This window comes from Cottoperca gobio, chromosome 6 (assembly GCF_900634415.1).
Source record: "Cottoperca gobio chromosome 6, fCotGob3.1, whole genome shotgun sequence".
NCBI lineage: Eukaryota > Metazoa > Chordata > Actinopteri > Perciformes > Bovichtidae > Cottoperca > Cottoperca gobio.
Genome location: NC_041360.1, coordinates 494,934 through 515,716, shown reverse-complemented (window position 1 = coordinate 515,716; position 20,783 = coordinate 494,934). Strand labels below are relative to the sequence as shown.

The window sequence follows — 20,783 nt, the reverse complement described above, 5'->3', positions numbered from 1 at the left end:
CTATCCCTAAACAAACAGGTTTTCTTTTAACTTTGAACACAATCTATATGGGAAAACAATTACAAATGACCTATTTCTTTTGTATTTAGGTTGGATGACCATTTTTAATAGGGGATGATTATGTAATTTTGTAAATGTGAATAAAGACCTACATTTTTTATTTAGCAAATTTAACAATAATCATACTGTGGGATTTCTTTTGAATGTTTTGAATCATAAAACATGAAGTCCAGTGTAATGTGAGAATCTCCAGATGTGTGATAATGATGATAGTGGGTTACAATGTTCTTCTCATCTTTTCCATTTCACTCAGTGCTACTTTAAGGAGAGGATAATAAGCCTGAAATGAACCAAGTGAACACATCATTATAATAAGTTTCTTAAGTGATCTTAGTGTTTATTCCCCTCAGCTATCGTCTCCCCACTGCTTTGGTCCCTGACTACTACAACATCACCCTGTGGCCTCGTCTCACCTGTGACCCAAACACTGGCCTATACATTTTTACAGGTGATTAACAATGCTTCTTATTTACAGCATGTCTTGTGGTTGCATAGCTTTTGAGTCTATTGAAACCTCAATAGACTGTAAGAATATGTAAATAAACGGTTGCCTGTGTTACAAGATTATTTACATCTTTTTATGAATGTTGAATAGAAGCAGCCATGTAGAAGTAAGGGGTTCGTGTTTTGGTTCACTACAGGTTACAGGTCGGGTATCCATTGTTCCAGTGGCCAATTATTCCAAAACAACCCGTACAGTCCGACAAATGTCCCATTGGACCAAAGGCTCGGCAGCCCATTATTCTGAAAACAAACACCCATTGCTCAGGTCCATTGCTCCGAATACACAACAAACAGAAACACATGGTGTCTAATTAGTCATTAGAAAAATCTGCATTGATGTAAATACATGCACATTTACAGAGGTTACTTGCCCAAACAGAAGATAAAAAAGGACAGAAAACTAAATCATTTTTACATGTGTGTTGACTCAGAAGGGATATCATTAAATGGGAAAAATTGATCTTTAGTAGATTACATATTTGAAAGCAATACAGTATGCCTTGCTGCTGTGTCATATTATACTGTCATGATTGTGATTTTGTATATCCTGTTTTATTTTGAAGTGTTCACTCCCCCTTGTGTCATATCTAGTTCTTCCTGTCTTTGTGATTTCCCTCTCTGTGGTTGTTGATTTGTTCCTCCTGTGTCCGTTCACCTTGCTCTTGTGTTTTAGCTTCTCTCCCCAGCTGTATCTCGTTCCCCTCGTTTAGTGTCTGTGTGTATATATCCCTGTCTGTCCCAGTGTTCCTTGTCAGTTCGTCATCTAAGTGTCACCCTGGTAGTAGATGTCCCCTCGTGCTCCCTCGTGCTCCCTCGTGTGCTCCTTGTGCTTCCGCGTGCTCCTTGTGCTTCCTCGTTTGTGTTTTACTTTTTGTCTTATTTTGTACTTTAGTAAACATTTTGGAATAAAGCCCTCTTTTGTTAATCTGCCGTCTTGCATTTGGATCCTCACCCTTTCCCCACCGTGACAGTACGAACTGACCAGAAACATGGAGCAGATGTCATGGACGAGGAGACCTATGATTTAACCATCCATCCATCCATCGTCTACGTACACTTTAATTATACTTTTTGGTGAGTGGAAGCGAAACCCCTGTTGGAGGATACGGCAGGCTGGATTGGCGAGAAAAGAGGTGGCTAAGAAGCCAGAGTTGAAGAGCCTTTTACCTGAGTGGCTTCAGGATTTTGTGGACACCCCACCTTGCCAGCCTAACCCTGCCGATCCTTCCGTTCCAATTCCTTTTGCCGAGCTTCAGCAACCCCCTTCTCCAGTCGCGCTGCGGCAACCTCCTACTCCTGTCGGGCCGCACCAGACCCCAGTCCCTGAGCCATTTCTGGGCACTTGCCTGGCCCTGGGAGGTCCTCAGAGTTTCCAGGGGACTTCCAGGTCTCGGCGCACAAGACCCAGACCACGGCAGACTCCTGTTTCCGCTGCCGGGCTGTGACAGCCTCCTGTTTCTGCTGCCGGGCTGCGACAGCCCCCTGCTTCTGCAGCCTGGCCGCGACAGCCCCCTGCTTCTGCAGCCTGGCCGCGACAGCCCCCTGTTTCTGCTACTGGACCCCTGTGCTCCCTTTGCCCCCCCGAGACCCCAGGCCCTGTGCTCCCTTCGCCCTCCGAGACCCCAGTCCCTGTGCTCCCTTTGCCCCCCGAGACCCCAGCCCCTGTGCTCCCTCCGACCCTCGAGACCCCAGCTCCTGTGCTCCCTCCGTCCCTCGAGACCCCAGCCCCTGTGCTCCCTCCGTCCCTCAAGACCCCTGCCCCTTTGCTCCCCTCTCTTCCCGAGACCCCTTCGCTCCCCTCTCTTCCCGAGACCCCTTGTATCCCCTCTCTTCCCCAGACCCCTTTGCTCCCCTCTTCTCTCCGTACCCTAGTACTTCCTCCAGCCCGGACTCTCCGCCAGCCTCCTGAGCGGCTCCGCCCGCATCCAGCCCGGCCTCTCTGCCGAACTCCTGAGCAGCCCCGCCCGCTTCGCGGGCCTCCTGCCCAGCCTCCAGAGCGGGGGCCTCCTTGTTTGCCCCTTGATCCCTCCTCCGGACCCCCTCCTCCCGCCCTACTGGTTTTTTGTTTCCCTCTCTGTGATTGTTGCTTTGTTCCTCCTGTGTCCGTTCACCTTGCTCTTGTGTTTTAGCTTCTCACCCCAGCTGTGTCTCGTTCCCCTCGTTTAGTGTCTGTGTGTATATATCCCTGTCTCATGCTCCTCGTGCTTCCTGGTTTGTGTTTAAAGTTGAACTTTTTGTCTTATTTTGTACTTTAGTAAGCTTTTTGGAATAAAGCCCTCTTTTGTTAATCGCCTCGTCTGCCGTCTTGCATTTGGGTCCTCACCCTTTCCCCACCGTGACATATACAGTATAACGCATGTCTTTAACAAAATCTAATATTCCATTAGATTCTCCTCCGCCAAGGAGATTATGTTTTCGGTTTGGTTTGTTTGTCTTGTCAGCAGGATTACAGAAAAACAACTGGCCTGATTTTAATTTTTTCCATTGTTATGTCTGCAAAACCAATTGCGTACTTTTCAGTGATTCTACTTGTGGTTTCTGAACACTGACTTCTAGTGGGGTTCAATCATACATCTAGGATCAATCTACAATGGTTCTAACTATGGCTAAATGTTCCTGCTTCCCTCATTTATCTCCGCTTTCTGTTCAAATAGTCTGTTGCACTTTTCTTTTTTTAGTTTGCTCTTTTATCCTTTTCCATTCCTTTATTCACCAATTCACCCTTTATTCCCAAAGTTAGATGTAACATTTGCCAGCTCTATACGCTATGCTCTCTCCATCTGCTGAGCGATGACTTTCACTCGTTCTTCAGAGGCAAACCCTTGCTGAGCGATGGAGCACTGTAGCATCGGTCTTGAATACATTGTGTTTGATGATTGTTATGTTAAATGTATGTATCCTTATGTCTTGTCTTAAATGTTTGTCTTTGATGTTGCAAATGGATCTGATATGATTCAAGAAATAATTTCACACTTGACGACTGACATTAAATATCGTCGTCATCGTCTCTCAGCACATTGCAGCACTGCTGTTTCCGCTTATCAGGCATGGCAATAGCAGCACAGTGTGGAGAGAGGAAATACTATTAAAAAAAAAGAACATAGTATAGTTCCAAGATGTCAACGTCCGTGACCTTCATGGTACATCTATTAAGTCTATATGCTTTACAAAATTCCACATGAAAAAAAAGTTACCCACATCCACCCTACTACTGTGTTATACTCTATAACTGACTTCAAATGAGGCATTCACAAAGTTTTTCTCAGTGTTATGTTACATATAGCATAGCATAGTATAGCATGTTGGCCTACACTCGAAGCTAGCCACATTAGCCGCACAACATGCTAACGTTAACTTCAACAGGCTAGTCTGCAAAATAAAAAGTAAAACAAAATGGCAAAACTTAGCCTACACCTTCCAAGTTTGAAGTTTTGTTACACATATTAAGTGTCATTACAAATACATTCAATTGATGCTTAAACTTCATGTTTTTGACACACATGCACCCCAAGTGCTAAGATTAAAAGCATGCCTGGACTTTGGACTCATTAAACTCATATTGTCTATAGCTGGCACATCTAAGGTTCCTATCATGGATAAGTTTCCAGATGTCTTCACAGCCATAGGACTGTTTCCTTGTGAGCGCACAATTCACATAGACTCCAACACAATACCTGCCAAGGTGTGTTCCCCTCGCCCTGCGTAACTTTATACAAGAGGAGTTACAGGACATGGAGAAAAGGCAAATCAGTGGTTCAGTGAAAGTCACTGAACCAAGTGCATGGGTCAACTTGATGGTAGCAGCAGAAAAGACACACACAGGCAAATGTGCCTTGACCCTAAAGACTTGAAAAGATCTCCATAGGACCACACAAACCTTTACCTACCCTCGACGATATCACATCCAAGTTAACTGGAGCCTGCTACTTCAGCGTCATGGATGCCAGGTCAGGCTACTGTTCCATAAAGCTCACAGAGGAATCATCGAAAATGATGACATTTAACACCGTGTTTGTACAGTACAGATTCCTTGGCCTACCTTTTGGACTGATATCTGAGCAAGTGGTCACAGCGATAGTCGACTATGTCTTCATCTTAAGCAGAAATAAGGAAGAGCACGACAAGAACCTCTGTGCCGTGCTGCAACACTCTCCAGAGAGTGAGGAGTTTAGCTCAATCCGGTGAAGAGCACGATCTGTGCCACAGAGGTCAAGTACTTTGGGTACCATATAACTAAAGACAGAATCAAGCCTGATCCGGCCAAGATTGTAAAAACCGCTCGCGGCAGCGCCTCGAAGGCTACAGAGGATGATACTTCAACTACAGAGGTACGATTTTACTATCATCAAAAGACCAGGCTAGGACATTCCTGTTGCAGACACTCTGTACAGGAAGTCATTGTCTGACCAGGATGACAGCCTCAGAGAAGGCATGTATACACAGTATACTAGCAGTTTACCCGTCAGTGACACTAAGGTCGAAGAAATCAGCAGAAACTTAAAAAGACACTTAGCACATGACACTGAGAGAGAAAAAAATCAAGGAAAGATGGCCTGAAGAGAGGAGAATGTGCTCTTAGACCATAGCAGAATACTTGAATCATCAAGATGAGCTTTCACAGATGAATGACATACTCAAGGGTGAGAAAATCATCATCCCTACCTCATTACATGCAGAGATGTACCGAATACATGCAGGTCACATGGGCATAGAAAAGTGCAAACAGAGAGCATGTGACATCCTATTTTGGCAGATTGAGGAGATGGTTGGAAAGTGGCCCACATATCTGAAACACAGGTCATCCAACACTAAAAAGCCCATGATAAGCCACAAGATCCCAGACAGGCCAACAGTCGCCATTGATCTGTTCACATGGAACAATGAAAACTATTTAGTCTGAATAGACTGTTACAGCAGATATTTTGAGCTTGATAAACTACACAGCACAACAGCTTCTGCTGTGATGCACAAACTAAAAGTAGCTTTCGCCAGACACAGCATACCAGAGACTTTTATATTGGATAATGAATAAATGTATAGAGTTTGAAAACTTTGTTAGCACATGGGAGTTTACCCATACAACAAGCAGTCTGCACTATCCTCAAAGCAATAGTCTCGCTGAGAAATCTTTGCAGATTGACAAATCCCTAATGGAAAAAGCCAAAGCTGATCATAGATCTATCTGAGTCTCCTTGAGATCACAACACCCCACTTAACAACTTCAGATAACCAGCCCAACTACAACTTAATCCTACCCAGCACACACCAGCAGCCCAAGGTGGTCAGCCTCAGAGATGCTCTTGCGATAAAAGTCCACCAATCACCAGAAAATATATTACAACAGGTCTGTCAAACCTATGTCATCAGTGCATGAAGGACAAATAATCCTATTCCAGGATCATGGACAGTGGAAACCAGCAGTTGTCATCCAACCAGCTGATACTGATAGATAGATACATACATACAAAACAGACGTCACCTCCTTGACACAAAAGAAACACACAAGGCTCACACTGACAATAAACTAATGATCACAAGAGACAACATGCATTATAAAACAACACACACCTCACAGATAACAAGTAAGACAGCCCCTCATACTGTTCCTTATCAGACATGATACGAATGGTAAGTCAAGCCCAGAACGGTTTTGGAAAACATGTAAAAAAGAAACCCACACTCGACCCTTCTGAAGTGAACTACTGACCTGTCTCTCTTCTTCCATTTCTTTCCAAAACACTTGACTGTACAGTTTTCAATCAACTGTCTACTTACCTTTATCAGAACAACCCTTATGATCCCCACCAATCTGGTTTAAGGCAGATCACTCAACTGAGACTGCCCTCCTCGCCGTCACTGAGGGACTTCACGCTGCTAGGTCAGCTTCCCTCTCCTCTGTTGTCATCCTTCTGGACCTTTCTGCTGCACTCAACACAGTGAACTAACAGATCCTCCTCTACAAGAACTGGGAGTCTCAGGCACTGCTTTCACCCTGCTCAAATCCTACCTCACAGACCGTACCTACAGTGTACTTAAAGAGGATCTGTGTCAGAACCCTGTCAGCTCACCACTGGGGTTCCTCAGGGGTCCATCCTAGGTCCCCTCCTCTTTTCTCTGTACACCAATTCACTTGGCTCTGTCATTCATGGCTTCTTCTACCACAGCTACGCAGATGACACTCAACTGATTCTGTCTTTTCCTAGACTGAAGCCCAGGTGGAGGCACAACTCTCTGCTTGTCTGGCTGACATCTCTCAGTGGATGTCTGCACACCACATGAAACTCAACCTTGACAAGACTGAACTGCTTTTCCTTCCAGGGAAGGGCTCTCCTATCCAAGACTTTACTATCAACATTGGCACCTCGGTTGTTTCCCCGACTTGGACTGCAAGGAATCTGGGTGTGACACTGGACGACCAACTGTCCTTCACTGCCAACATCGCTGCAACAGCCCGCTCCTGCAGATACACTCTTTCGCCTTGACTTTTGCAACTCCCTCCTGGTACCTTCATTTGCATACCGGCCTCTTTAACCCGACTGGTCTTCAGTATGGGAGAATTTGGGTAGGTTAAAGACCCGTGATTTAGTTTTTGGCTTTATGTGATAATAAAATAATTTAGTTATGGTTATAAACCACACTGATCACCGTAATCAGTCATATATATGGATATTTTCTTTACGGAAAGGACTGCTGAACAATGCTATTGTTATAACACAATTCTTGAGTTATAGAAGGTCGTCGTCTGGAGTAATAATTGTACATACAGTACAAAACAAGACAGCATGCTTTGCTCATTGGCTCAGGTCCACGATAGCAAGGAAATCAAAATGGTGGACAGTGAGGTCGATTCAATAGGTACTCCGCCGGCAGGGATGGTCACCTAGTTGGAGGTCGTTCAGCACAGCAACCCAAAGGACATCATATCCAGCATCTGAATAGTGCATTTTGCATAATATGTCCTCTTTAATGTATTTGCCATTTCCTTTTATTCACTAGGCCAATCCACGGTGGAGTTTGAGTGTTTAAAAGAAACAAATCTCATCCTGATCCACTCCAACGCACTCAACTACACCAAACTCGACAACTCACACATTGCTAGGCTCAATGCTTCAGGTACAGTCTACACACACACACACACACACACACACACACACACACACACACACACACACACACACACACACACACACACACACACAGCCTTGGAGAAGGCTTTAGACTGTGTCCTCGAGGGAGTCCTGAGAGTATGGGCTACCAGGCCATAGAGATCTACAGGGATATGTCCTAAAGCCCGTAAATTAATTAGCATTTTGCACTTCCTCGTTTTGTTTATATTCGAGCTCATGCATACTATTTTAACTCAAAATTTCCAACTTGTAGATTTATCAATTAATAGTATTTTCCAATTGTAGTTCTCTTTGAATGCTGCAAAATCACATTTCAAGTTGGAAGCTTAGTGATGGTGATGTTGAAGTCATGAGTGGTGTAGTTGGTTTACATGTATAGCCTAATGTTAGCTTTTTACTCCTAGCAATTGCATTGATGCTTCAAAAATCATAAGGTGGTGTTCATTTCAGAAGATCTTATCTTTCTGAATAAAGCGTGTATGTATAATAAGCATATACTATCAGAGTTTATTTTCGGAATAATCCAAAATCCAATGGAAAAATCCCATTGGCTTTTGTTGGCCTACAAAAATACTTCATCCTGCTCTGTTGCAACTAGCCTTTCAGTCCTTATCCACGGCACAAAATGACGGTGGGATATAATATTCCCATTTCACTTTCCCCCGCATTAATTCTATTTCTTCTCCAGGTGGTGGGTCTGCTCCCAGAATTCAGTCCTCCTGGCTGCAGCCTAAGACCCAGTATCTGGTTATCGAGCTGAATAGTAAATTAACTCAAAAACAGAAGTATCAGCTGTACACAGAGTTCACTGGAGAACTAGCTGATGACTTGGCAGGTTTTTACAGGAGTGAATATGAAGAAGATGGAGTTCTAAAGTAAGTTCTCTATTTTGTGTCCTATATTTAGAATAGTTTTGGTAAGATCATTTCAAATCTCTGCATTGTGTTCAATATGTTTTTCTCAGGATTGTTGCCACCTCTCAGATGCATCCGACTCATGCCAGAAAGACCTTCCCTTGTTTCGATGAGCCAGCCATGAAAGCTATTTTCTATGTAACTCTCATCCACCCCCCTGGAACTGTAGCCCTGTCCAATGGCATGGAAATAGGTCAGAACAGTCTACATGTATCAAAACAGAGCATTTACATAAATCCACATTTAAAATGATCAATTATTACTTTGCATGCATATACTGTAGATATATCACTGCCTAAGAATGCAACTCCCTCCAATCTATTTATATATAATATGATTAAATGAGACAAATAAAATTGATTGGTTAATTGATTGATATGCTGCAATTATCACCACAGAGTTTTAAAACTTCCATACCTAGCCATGCTCATTTCAGGCAGGCAACTCTTGGCTCATAGACCTCCAAGGCCCCCCAAAGGCCAAGGTCTACATTGTGTTGCATAGTTTTTGTTAATTTAATTTATCCATCCATCCATCCATCGTCTACCGCTTATCCGGGATCGGGTCGCGGGGGCAGCAGCTCCAGTAAGGAACCCCAATCTTCCCTTCTCCGGGCCACATCCTCCAGCTCCGACTGGGGGATCCTGAGGCGTTCCCAGGCCAGTGAGGAGATATAATCTCTCCACCGAGTCCTGGGTCTTCCCCGGGGTCTCCTCCCAGCTGGACGTGCCTGGAACACCTCCCTAGGGAGGCGCCCAGGTGGCATCCTTACTAGATGCCCGAACCACCTCAACTGGCTCCTTTCAACGTAAAGGAGCAGCGGCTCTACTCCGAGTCTCTCACGGATGGCTGAGCTTCTCACCCTATCTCTAAGGGAGACGCCAGCCACCCGTCTGAGAAAACCCATTTCGGCCGCTTGTACCCGTGATCTCGTTCTTTCGGTCATGACCCAGCCTTCATGACCATAGGTGAGGGTAGGAACGAAGATCGACCGGTATATTGAGAGCTTTGCCTTCTGGCTCAGCTCTCTTTTCGTCACAACGGTGCGGTAAAGTGACTGTAATACCGCCCCCGCTGCGCCGATTCTCCGGCCAATCTCTCGCTCCATTGTCCCCTCACTCGCGAACAAGACCCCGAGGTACTTGAACTCCTTCACTTGGGGTAATGGCTCATTCCCTACCCGGAGTAGGCAATCCACCGGTTTCCTGCTGAGAGCCATGGCCTCAGATTTGGAGGTGCTGATCCTCATCCCAACCGCTGCACACTCGGCTGCGAACCGATCCAGTGAGTGTTGAAGGTCAAAGACCGATGATGCCATAAGGACCACATCATCTGCAAAGAGCAGCGATGAGATCCTCAGGTCACCGAACTGCAACCCCTCTCCTCCACGACTACGCCTCGATATCCTATCCATGAAAATCACGAACAGGATTGGTGATAAAGCGCAGCCCTGGCGGAGGCCAACATTCACGGGAAACGAGTCCGACTTACTGCCGAGTATCCGGACACAACTCTCGCTTTGGGCGTACAGGGATTGGATGGCCCTCAAAAGTGACCCCCTCACCCCATACTCCCGCAGCACCTCCCACAGTATCACCCGGGGGACCCGGTCATACGCCTTCTCCAGATCCACAAAACACATGTAGACCGGATGGGCGTACTCCCAGGCCCCCTCCAGGATCCTTGCAAGAGTAAAGAGTTGGTCTGTTGTTCCACGACCAGGACGGAATCCGCATTGTTCCTCTTCAATCAGAGGTTCGACTACCGGCCGAACCCTCCTTTCCAGTACCTTGGAGTAGACTTTACCAGGGAGGTTGAGAAGTGTGATACCCCTGTAATTGGCACACACTCTCTGGTCCCCCTTTTTAAATAGGGGAACCACCACCCCGGTCTGCCAACCCCTAGGCACTGTCCCAGACTTCCACGCAATGTTGACGAGGCGTGTCAACCAAGACAGCCCCTCAACACCCAAAGCCTTCAGCATTTCTGGACGGATCTCATCAACCCCTGCGGCTTTGCCACTGTGGAGTTGTTTGACTACCTCAGTGACTTCCATCAGGGAAATTGACGATGATCCCCCATCAGCTTCCAGCTCTGCCTCAACCATAGAGGGCGTGTTAGTCGGATTCAGGAGTTCCTCAAAGTGCTCCTTCCAGCGGCCGATAACCTTCTCAGTTGAAGTCAGCAGGGTCCCACCCTTGCTGTACACAGCTTGGATGGTTCCTCGCTTCCCCCTCCTGAGGTGCCGGATGGTTTTCCAGAAGCACCTTGGTGCCGACCGAAAGTCCTTCTCCATAGCTTCTCCGAACTTCTCCCACACCCGCTGCTTTGCCTCTGACACGGCAGAAGCTGCCGCCCTTCTAGTCCTTCGATACCCTGCAACTGTTTCCGGAGTCCTCCCGGATAACATAACCCGGAAGGACTCCTTCTTCAGTCGGACGGCTTCCCTGACCACCGGGGTCCACCACGGTGTTCGAGGGTTACCGCCCCTTGAGGCACCTAAGACCTTGAGACCACAGCTCATCACCGCAGCTTCAGCAATAGAGGTTTTGAACATCGCCCACTCAGGTTCAATGCCCCCAACCTCCACAGGGATGGCTGAAAAGCTCCGCCGGAGGTGTGAGTTAAAGATCCCCAGGACAGGGGCTTCCTCCAGACGTTCCCAGTTCACCCGCACTACCCGTTTGGGTTTACCAAGTCTGTCCAGAGTCTTCCCCCACCCCTTGATCCAACTCACCACCAGATGGTGATCAGTCGACAGCTCCGCCCCTCTCTTCACCCGAGTGTCCAAAACATGCGGCCTCAGATCAGATGATACGATTACGAAATCGATCATTGACCTTTGGCCTAGGGTGCTCTGGTACCACGTGCACTTATGAGCATCCTTATGTTCGAACATGGTGTTTGTTATGGCCATTCCATGACTAGCACAGAAGTCCAACAACAAACGACCGTTCGGGTTTAGATCAGGGAGGCCCTTCCTCCCAATCACGCCTCTCCAGGTGTCTCCATCGTTTCCCACGTGTGCGTTGAAGTCTCCCAGCAAGACTACGGAGTCCCCTACTGGAGCCACCTGCAGGGCTCCATTCAGGGTCTCCAAGAAGGCCGAATACTCAGAACTGCGGTTTGGGGCATAGGCACAAACAACAGTCAGAGTTTTCCCCCCCATAACCCGAAGGCGTAGGGAGGCGACCCTCTCGTCCACCGGGATAAACTCCAACGTGGCGGCGCTCAGCCGGGGGCTAGTGAGTATCCCCACCCTGGCCCGAGGCCTCACACCTTGGGCAACTCCGGAGAAGAATAGAGTCCAACCCCTATCCAGGAGTACGGTTCCAGAGCCAAGACTGTGCGTGGAGGTAAGCCCCACCAGATCCAACTGGTAGCGATCCACCTCCCGCACTAGTTCCGGCTCCTTCCCCCACAGAGAGGTGACGTTCCACGTCCCCAGAGCCAGCCTCTGCTGCCCGGGTCTGGTCCGTCGAGGTCCCTGACCATCACTGCCACCCGTGTGACAGCGCACCCGACCCCAGCGGTTTTTCCCATGAGTGGTGGGCCCACAGGATGGATGGATGGGAGGCACCACGTAGCTTCTTCGGGCTGTGCCCGACCGGGCTCCGTGGCAAACCCGGCCACCAGGCGCTCGCTGTCGGGCCCTCCCTCTGGGCCTGGCTCCAGACGGGGGCCCCGGGCTTCCTCCGGGCAGGGTCTCTCCTTTCCTTTCCCTTTCTTTCATGAAGTCGTTTTTGAACCATTCTTAGTCTGGCCCCTCGCCTGAGACCAATTTGCCTTGGGAGACCCTACCAGGAGCACTAGGCTCCAGACAACACAGCTCTCAGGTTCATAGGGACACACAAACCTCTCCACCACGATAAGGTGATGGTTCCCAGAGAGGTTTAATTTAATTAATTTAATTTAATGACTTGCAAATTTTGGCGTGAAATCTATTTTCAAAATATCCAAAATGTCACAGAAAGCAGGCAGAGAAAGTGAAATACAGACATAAACCAAACAGAAACATTTATAATTCTCCTAAAATCTATTTTCTAAAATGTAAATGATAATTTACATCCCATTGCTATATGAATAAATGTATTATTGTTTAGAGTTTGTTTAACTGTGTGTTTGTGTCTTTTAAGATGTTGTTAACACTACTATTGATGGAGTAGCTTTGACACAGACCAAATTTGAGCCCACCAAGACAATGTCCACCTATCTACTGGCCATTGTCATCTCTGACTACACACACCTCAGTGCTACACAAGGAGACACTCTGGTAACTGTGACATTATCTTTCATTTTCATTACTTTAATGCAGTGGTTAAAGTTAAACAGACCACTTTCATAGCAGACAATATGACCCGTAAAACAGTGCATTAAGTCCTGGAGAAGAGCCGTCATTTTAGTTATAAATCCCACCTCTATTTTTCTGTCGAAATGTCTGCTTTGAGAAAAGGTCTATAAACCTGATACATTTGGTAACAAAAAGCTAAACAAAAAGCACAAAAGTTTTAGTAAGGTTATCAAGATTCAGATTATTCTAAGTACCAGAAGAAAGAAGAAAAACTGATGATGCTCACTGACAAAACATGTCAGTCAAGACCAAAATATGAAGTTGGTAGTTCAAGGTTTAGCTCAACAACCTGCATTTGCAATAGAATCTAATCAAAAACATGGGTGAAAAGAAACCTGCACACTTCACAAACTAACTAGCATACAGCTGTGGTGGTAATTAAACAATTAATCACCTTCCGGTAAGGAATGAACAAATATAGAAGTTAGAGCTTTGGTGTTATTTAATGAAGAGTCAGAAGTGTTCAACAGAATCAATCGTTTTCAGCTGAAAGGACAGACAACCTGCAGCTGGTGTGCTACAAGTATCTGACTGAGTACACAGAAACACAAGTCATTTATACAGTAGAGTTGCATGGGCAGGATCAGATAACACACATTTCTGTCTACTAAAAGGCACAGAGACTTGTCAGGCAATCAGCAGACAGATGTTCAAAGTGTCAGCTACTGTCTGTCAAATGCTAGCAGACAGAGACATCAGACATGTATTACAACTGTGAGAAAACACAGGGTTAGTGACTGTAAGGCCAAATGTCAGCTGTTATCGCAGGTCTGACAGACAGAATGACAGAAATGTAGTGATATTCAAAGACCAGCATCCATCGACTGGTTGGCTTCGGGAAAGAAAGTTCATTGGCCAGATATGGTAAAGTCAGAATTTTATTAGGGATTTTGACAGTGTGGGAAAGCGGAAGTAACAGAGTACATAGGAGTTGTAAAATAACAGTAGGAATTCCTATTAGAAATAAAAGTGACAGGAAGGAAAAACCTCCTTATTGAACATCAGTCAAGTATTATTTCAATAATTTGTTGATTATTTTTCAAACCATAGATATATTGTTTTGTCTGTCAATCACAACTTCACAGAGCCCAAGTCTTGTTTTGTATTACCAAAAGTCTAAGACACACATATATTCAATTTAACATGATATTAAACTTTAAACTTTAGCATTTGATATATTACCTTTATAAATTACTTAAATGATTAACTGATTATCAAAGATAATGTTTATTCAGCTAATATTTGATTAACTGAATAATTGTTTTCCAACACATTTGGATTTGGTTTAATGACTATAAACTACTATCTACTATGTTGTTAATTAAAATGTATGTACTGTACATATTTAGTAGTGTAGTCTGTAAGTTTATGAAAATATCTACACTTCAGACTTAAAAGATTACTGCATGATAATACATAATACACATAAGAGTTTGCTGTTGTGTGTCAGATCCGTATCTGGGCTCGCAGGAAAGCCATTGAGCAGGGACAGGGAGACTATGCCCTCAATGTGACTGGACCTATACTGGACTTCCTCCAGTTGTACTATAACATCTCTTACCCTCTGAGCAAGTCAGGTGAGCCAGCTTTTATAATCGTCTTTCATGGGCATATTAAATTATGGATTTTATTCCTATTTCTTCCTTATTTCAGGTGGCAAATTTATTGAAACCAATTAAACCAATGCTGTTGTTTATGACCAAATACCGGCAAAACTGATGACAGTCGTAGTTTGTGTTCAGTGTTAATTAGCTAATGTTAGCCGGCTAACCTGCTAAACTAAGTTGGTGAACATGGTACACATTTCTTCTTGGCAGTATGTCAACACCATCATTTGAAGCTAATGTACTTGCAAGATTCTTGCAGTTCGGAGTTGTATCCTCATGATTGTTTGCACTTATTGTCGCTTTGGACAAAAGCGTCAGCTAAATGAACTGTAATGTAAAGTAATCATTGTGAGCATTTTAGCATGCTGACTATAGGGTTTAGCTCGAAGGACCACTATACCTATCCAGTACAACTTCACATAGCCGAGACAAGAAATGCCTGCAATGGTTTCATGGCACCTGATAGGAGAATTACCACCATATACGGTTTATCTTGATTTGTGCAACTCTTAAAGTTCACATAATGGTAGTGGATTAGAATGCATATATATTTGCATTTACTTTGCTGGATTTCTGGAGTTTGGTTAAAATATGCACTACATTTGGATGGGAACCTGACGCGTGATCGCTTGGCTGAGTAAGCCGATTGCTGCATTACAACCCACCCGGAAATCACTCTACGTTTAATGGTTATCTCATGATGTTAAAATGTAAACCCTTTTATAAAAATACAACGGTCTTTCTCTCTATGAGCTCTCATCCACTTACACTTTTAATTGAGTCATCATTGCAACATATCCTACCCCAATATCCCTCTTCAAGGTAAAACAGGATAATCTCATCAGCGAGATGTTCCAATTTCCTTATGGATTAAAATTTTGCTGAAATGTCAATCTATGGGTTTGGTTTACTCAAATTGCAAACCATAAAATATTTTACCTTGCTTTTGAGATATACTTCACTGAGATTTCTGCTAGCATCCCAGTACAACAGGGTTTATGGAACGCTGTTGCTCTGCTCTCCCTGTGTAGCTTGGTACCACTAGAGGGAAGTGAGGAAATGTTTTTTTGTGATAAACCACATTTTTATGGTTGTGTTGCTGCTACTTTGAGTTCAGTTCTTTTAAACTGCTTTAAACCTGCTCTCTACAGATCAAATCGCTCTGCCAGACTTCCATTTTGGTGCAATGGAGAACTGGGGTTTGGTGACATACAGAGAAACCAACCTTCTCTATGACACTGTGATCTCCTCTAACAGAAATAAAGAGACTACTGCCACCATCATTGCTCATGAACTAGCACACATGGTGATTTAAAAAAAAAGAAGTTTATTTTGCATTGTGTCTATTGATTGATTGACTTAGTTAACAAATGGACTGGTGTCATCTCTGGGGCAGTGGTTTGGTAACCTGGTGACTCTGCGCTGGTGGAATGAGGTCTGGCTGAACGAGGGCTTTGCTTCATATGTGTCTTACCTGGGAGCAGACCATGCTGAGCCCTCATGGAACGTGGTGAGAACACAAAGCTCCGTGCATTTGGATTTGACACTTGCTACCCTCTTAACAATTGATATATACATTTCTGTTATAACCTTTGCACATCATATGAAATCTAAATACATTTATGTCCGTCTGCTTGCTCCAGAAAGACTTGATAATCCTCGATGACGTCCACAGGGTATTTGCAGTGGATGCATTAACCTCCTCTCATCCTCTGTCTTCTAAAGAAGATAGTATTATCCTGCCAGGCCAGATTAGTGAGCAGTTTGATACCATATCATACAGCAAGGTACACAGCAATCAGCTAAATATTCTTATGTAAGGCCAGAAAGTGTACTTTGAAAAGCAGACATTTCAGCAACTGGAAAAGTAATCATTGAATTACTGGTTTTGTTCAACTACTGTACATTGTATTGTACTGTATAGCTATACAATAAAAGTGTACCTTTTGCCTATTGTAAACTCATTGATTGATTGAGCACATGCCTCTGTCTGTGTTTCTTTGGCTCCTCAGGGTGCAGCTGTGTTGAGGATGGTGTCCGATTTCCTCTCAGAGCCAGTGTTTGTCCAAGGACTGAGTGTATGTTTGTCTGTAATGGTGTTTGCATAAAACCATTATATGTACATGTTGGTGTTGAGATGTATTATTGTAACCCCACTCACATGGAAAGAGTGTTTATGACAAGATGTTGAAATAGATGTTTTATTTTTGTCTTCAGACATACCTCAAACACTTTGCCTACAGTAACACAGTAGGGAAGGACTTGTGGCACCATCTACAAATGGTAAGATGAAAGATTCCTTTTTAATTTCCAAAAATATTATAAGTTTACATATTTTTTATTACAGTTAACTTCAACATGTGGTGCTTTGTTAAAGCCTTGTAACTTTGTAACACCTTCTCAAGTCAAATGTTATTACATAGCACCAGGTCACAACAGAAGTTGTCTCAAGACACTCTTCACAGCAGGTCTAGATCGTACTCTTCTGATTCTATATTCAAATCAAATCAAATCAAATTTATTTGTATAGCCCAATATCACAAATTATACATTTGTCTCAGTGTGCTTTACAGACTGTACAGGTTACAACATCCTCTGTCCTTAGACCCTCGCATCGCACAAGGAAAAACTTCCTAAAAGAAACCCCAAAATTAAAGGGGAAAAAATGGAAGAAACCTCAGGGAGAGCAACTGAGGAGGGATCCCTCTCCCAGGACGGACAGACGTGCAATAGATGTCGTGTGTACAGGATAAACAACATAGTACAAATACAACATTTGACAGAAATTATGTTGTGTTGGAAAAAAAAAAAGAAATAGAAAGTTTGGATGAATCCAGGAAAATGTCAATAAGGCTTCCCAGTGTCCAGCAGGACCAGGTCAGCAGGCGCTGTCACGATTCATGATCCTGACGTAAACTTTATCAGTGGCAACCTGCCACATGAGAGACAGACACTCCGGGGATGATACCCCGGATGGTGAGTTAGTAACATACATTTACATAAATGCATACAGATAGAGAGGGAGAAGAAGAGAGGGAGAAGAAGAGAGAGGGAGAGAAGGAAGAGAGCAGGGAGGTGTCCCCCGGCAGTCTAAGCCTATAGCAGCATAACTAGGGGCTGATCCAGGGCAAACCTGAGCCAGCCCTAACTATAAGCTTTATCAAAAAGGAAAGTCTTTAGCCTACTCTTAAATGTGGAGAGTGTGTCTGCCTCCCGAACACAAACTGGAAGCTGGTTCCACTGGAGAGGAGCTTGATAGCTGAAGGCTCTGGCTCCCATTGTACTCATAGAGACTCTAGGAACCACAAGTAACCCTGCAGTCTGGGAGCGTAATGCTCTAGTTGGTTTATAAGGTACTATGAGATCTTTAAGATATGCTGGAGCCTGACCTTTAATTGATTTGTAAGTCAGGAGAAGGATTTTGAATTCTATTCTGTATTTTACCGGGAGCCAGTGCAGAGCAGCTAATACAGGAGTAATATGATCCCATTTCCTTGTTCTAGTCAATACACGTGCCGCTGCATTTTGGATCAACTGAAGAGTCTTAACCGACTTTTTTGGACAACCTGATAACAATCAGTTGCAGTAATCCAGCCTTGAAGTAACAAATGCATGGACTAGTTTTTCTGCATCATTTTGAGACAGGATGTGTCTTATTTTTGCAATGTTACGTAGATGAAAGAAGGCAGTCCTTGAGATTTGTTTTATGTGGGAGTTAAACGACAGATCTTGATCAAAGATGACGCCAAGATTCCTTACAGTGGTGCTGGAGGCCAAGTTAATGCCATCCAGAGCTTCTATGTCATTAGAAAATGCGTTTCGGAGGCGTTTAGGGCCAAGTATAATAACTTCAGTTTTGTCTGTGTTTAACATCAAAAAGTTGCTAGACATCCAAGTTTTTATGTCCTTAAGGCATGCTTGAAGTTTAGCCAATTGATTGGTTTCATCTGGTTTAATTGATAGATATAATTGGGTATCATCCGCATAACAATGAAAGTTTATAGAGTGGTTCCTTATAATATTGCCCAAAGGAAGCATATATAAGGTGAATAGAATCGGTCCAAGTACAGAACCCTGCGGAACTCCAAGACTGACTTTGGCTGTCATGGAGGATTTATCGTTAACAAGTACAAATTGAGATCGCTCAGATAAATAGGACTTGAACCAGCTTAGTGCGGTTCCTTTTATGCCAACACAATGTTCCAGTCTCTGTAGTAGAATGTCATGATCAACAGTGTCGAAAGCAGCACTGAGGTCTAACAAGACAAGAACAGAGACGAGTCCTTTGTCTGAAGCCAATAGAAGGTCATTGGTAACTTTCACCAGTGCCGTCTCTGTGCTATGATGAACTCTAAATCCAGATTGAAAAACCTCAAATAAACTATTATTATGTAAAAAGTCACACAACTGTTTTGCGACTGCTTTCTCAAGGATTTTAGCGAGAAAGGGAAGGTTAGATATCGGCCTATAGTTGGCTAAAACCTCTGGATCAAGACCAGGCTTTTTAAGAAGTGGTTTTATTACAGCTACTTTAAAGGATTTTGGTACGTAGCCAGATAATAGAGACAGGTTGATCATATTTAATAACGAAGTGTTAATTAAGGGTAAAACTTCTTTAAACAGTTTAGTTGGAATCGGGTCTAAAAGACAGGTTGATGGTTTAGACGATGAGATTGTTGAAGTTAGTTGGTTAAGGTTGATTGGAGTAAAACAGTCTAGATATATTTCAGGAGTTACAGATGTTTTTAAAATTCCAACAGTTGAAGTTAAGTCATTACCAATTAAGGTCAGGAGGAGATTAATTTTGTCTCTAATAATTATAATTTTATCGTTAAAGAAACTCATAAAGTCGTCACTACTGAGAGATATAGGAACAGAAGGCTCTGTAGAGCTGTGGCTCTCTGTCAGCCTGGCTACAGTGCTGAAAAGAAACCTGGGGTTGTTCTTATTTTCTTCTATTAAGGAAGAGTAATAAGCTGCTCTGGCATTACGGAGAGCCTTCTTATACGTTTTAAGATGATCTAACCAGACTAAACGAGATTCTTCCAATTTAGTGGAACGCCATTTACTTTCAAGATTTCTCGACTTTTGTTTTAGTTTGCGGATTTGTAAATTAAGCCATGGAGCTTTCTTTTTCTGTTTTATGATCTTCTTCTTAAGAGGAGCGACAGAGTCGAGTGTTATTCGCAGTGAGGCTGCAGCGCTATCAACAAGATGATTAATTTGGGAGGGACTAAAGTTAGCATTGGAGTCCTCTGTTATATTGATATTGAGTCCTGGTATTGAATCAAGTGCTGATGGAATCACTTCCTTAAATTTAGTCACAGCACTTTCAGATAAACATCGAGCGTAGGATATTTTGCCTACTGGCTTGTAGTCCAGTAACAGGACTTCAAAAGTTATTAAAAAATGGTCTGATAAAAGAGGATTATGTGGACACACTGATAAACTTTCAATTTCAACACCATATCCCAGAACAAGGTCCAGAGTGTGGTTTAAACAGTGAGTTGGTTCATGTACATTTTGACTGAACCCAATTGAATCTAATATTGAGATAAATGCATTATTAAGGCTGTCACTATCAACATCCACATGAATATTAAAGTCACCTACAATAATTACTTTATCTGTTTTAAGGACTAAATTTGATAAAAATTCTGAGAATTCAGATAGAAATTCAGAGTACGGACCAGGAGGGCGGTACACAGTAACAAATAAAACTGGCTTTATTGTTTTCCATGTTGGGTTTGAGAGCGTAAGAACAAGGCTTTCAAAAGAGTTATATTTTAGTTTAGGCTTAGGATTGATCAAGAGGTTTGAGTCAAATATGGCCCCAACTCCACCTCCTCGGCCAGTGCCTCGAGGAATGTGAGTATTAATATGACCAGGTGGAGTAGATTCATTTAGACTGACATATTCTTCATGTCTCAGCCAGGTTTCAGTGAGACAAAATAAATCAATCTTATTATCTGATATTAAATCATTTACCAATCCAGCTTTCGTTGATAAAGATCTGATGTTTAAGAGCCCACATTTAATTTTTTGATTTAGTTGCACTTTTGCAGTGGTGGTGTTTATTTTAATTAGGTTTTCATGTATAACTCCTCTTCTGTTAACCATAGACTTGATTAGTTTCAGTGGTCGTGGGGCAGACACAGTCACTATGGGGATTTGAGTGGGTGACTGCCCGGAAAGAAGCACAGAGAAGTGTGTAAGACTA

At 43.6% G+C, this 20,783-nt stretch overlaps 1 protein-coding gene across 1 annotated transcript in view; it reads left to right on the top strand.

The window, feature by feature from the left end:
- Positions 1-20,783, top strand: part of LOC115009306 (aminopeptidase N-like) — a 38,850-nt gene that overhangs the window by 1,520 nt on the left and 16,547 nt on the right. The window contains exons 2-12 of the mRNA XM_029433220.1: positions 411-508; positions 7,561-7,677; positions 8,380-8,566; positions 8,656-8,798; positions 12,742-12,878; positions 14,407-14,533; positions 15,715-15,869; positions 15,960-16,073; positions 16,207-16,350; positions 16,576-16,641; positions 16,781-16,846. Of these exons, the coding sequence (XP_029289080.1) occupies positions 411-508; positions 7,561-7,677; positions 8,380-8,566; positions 8,656-8,798; positions 12,742-12,878; positions 14,407-14,533; positions 15,715-15,869; positions 15,960-16,073; positions 16,207-16,350; positions 16,576-16,641; positions 16,781-16,846 (1,354 nt within the window). The remainder of the gene's footprint in view (positions 1-410; positions 509-7,560; positions 7,678-8,379; positions 8,567-8,655; positions 8,799-12,741; positions 12,879-14,406; positions 14,534-15,714; positions 15,870-15,959; positions 16,074-16,206; positions 16,351-16,575; positions 16,642-16,780; positions 16,847-20,783) is intronic.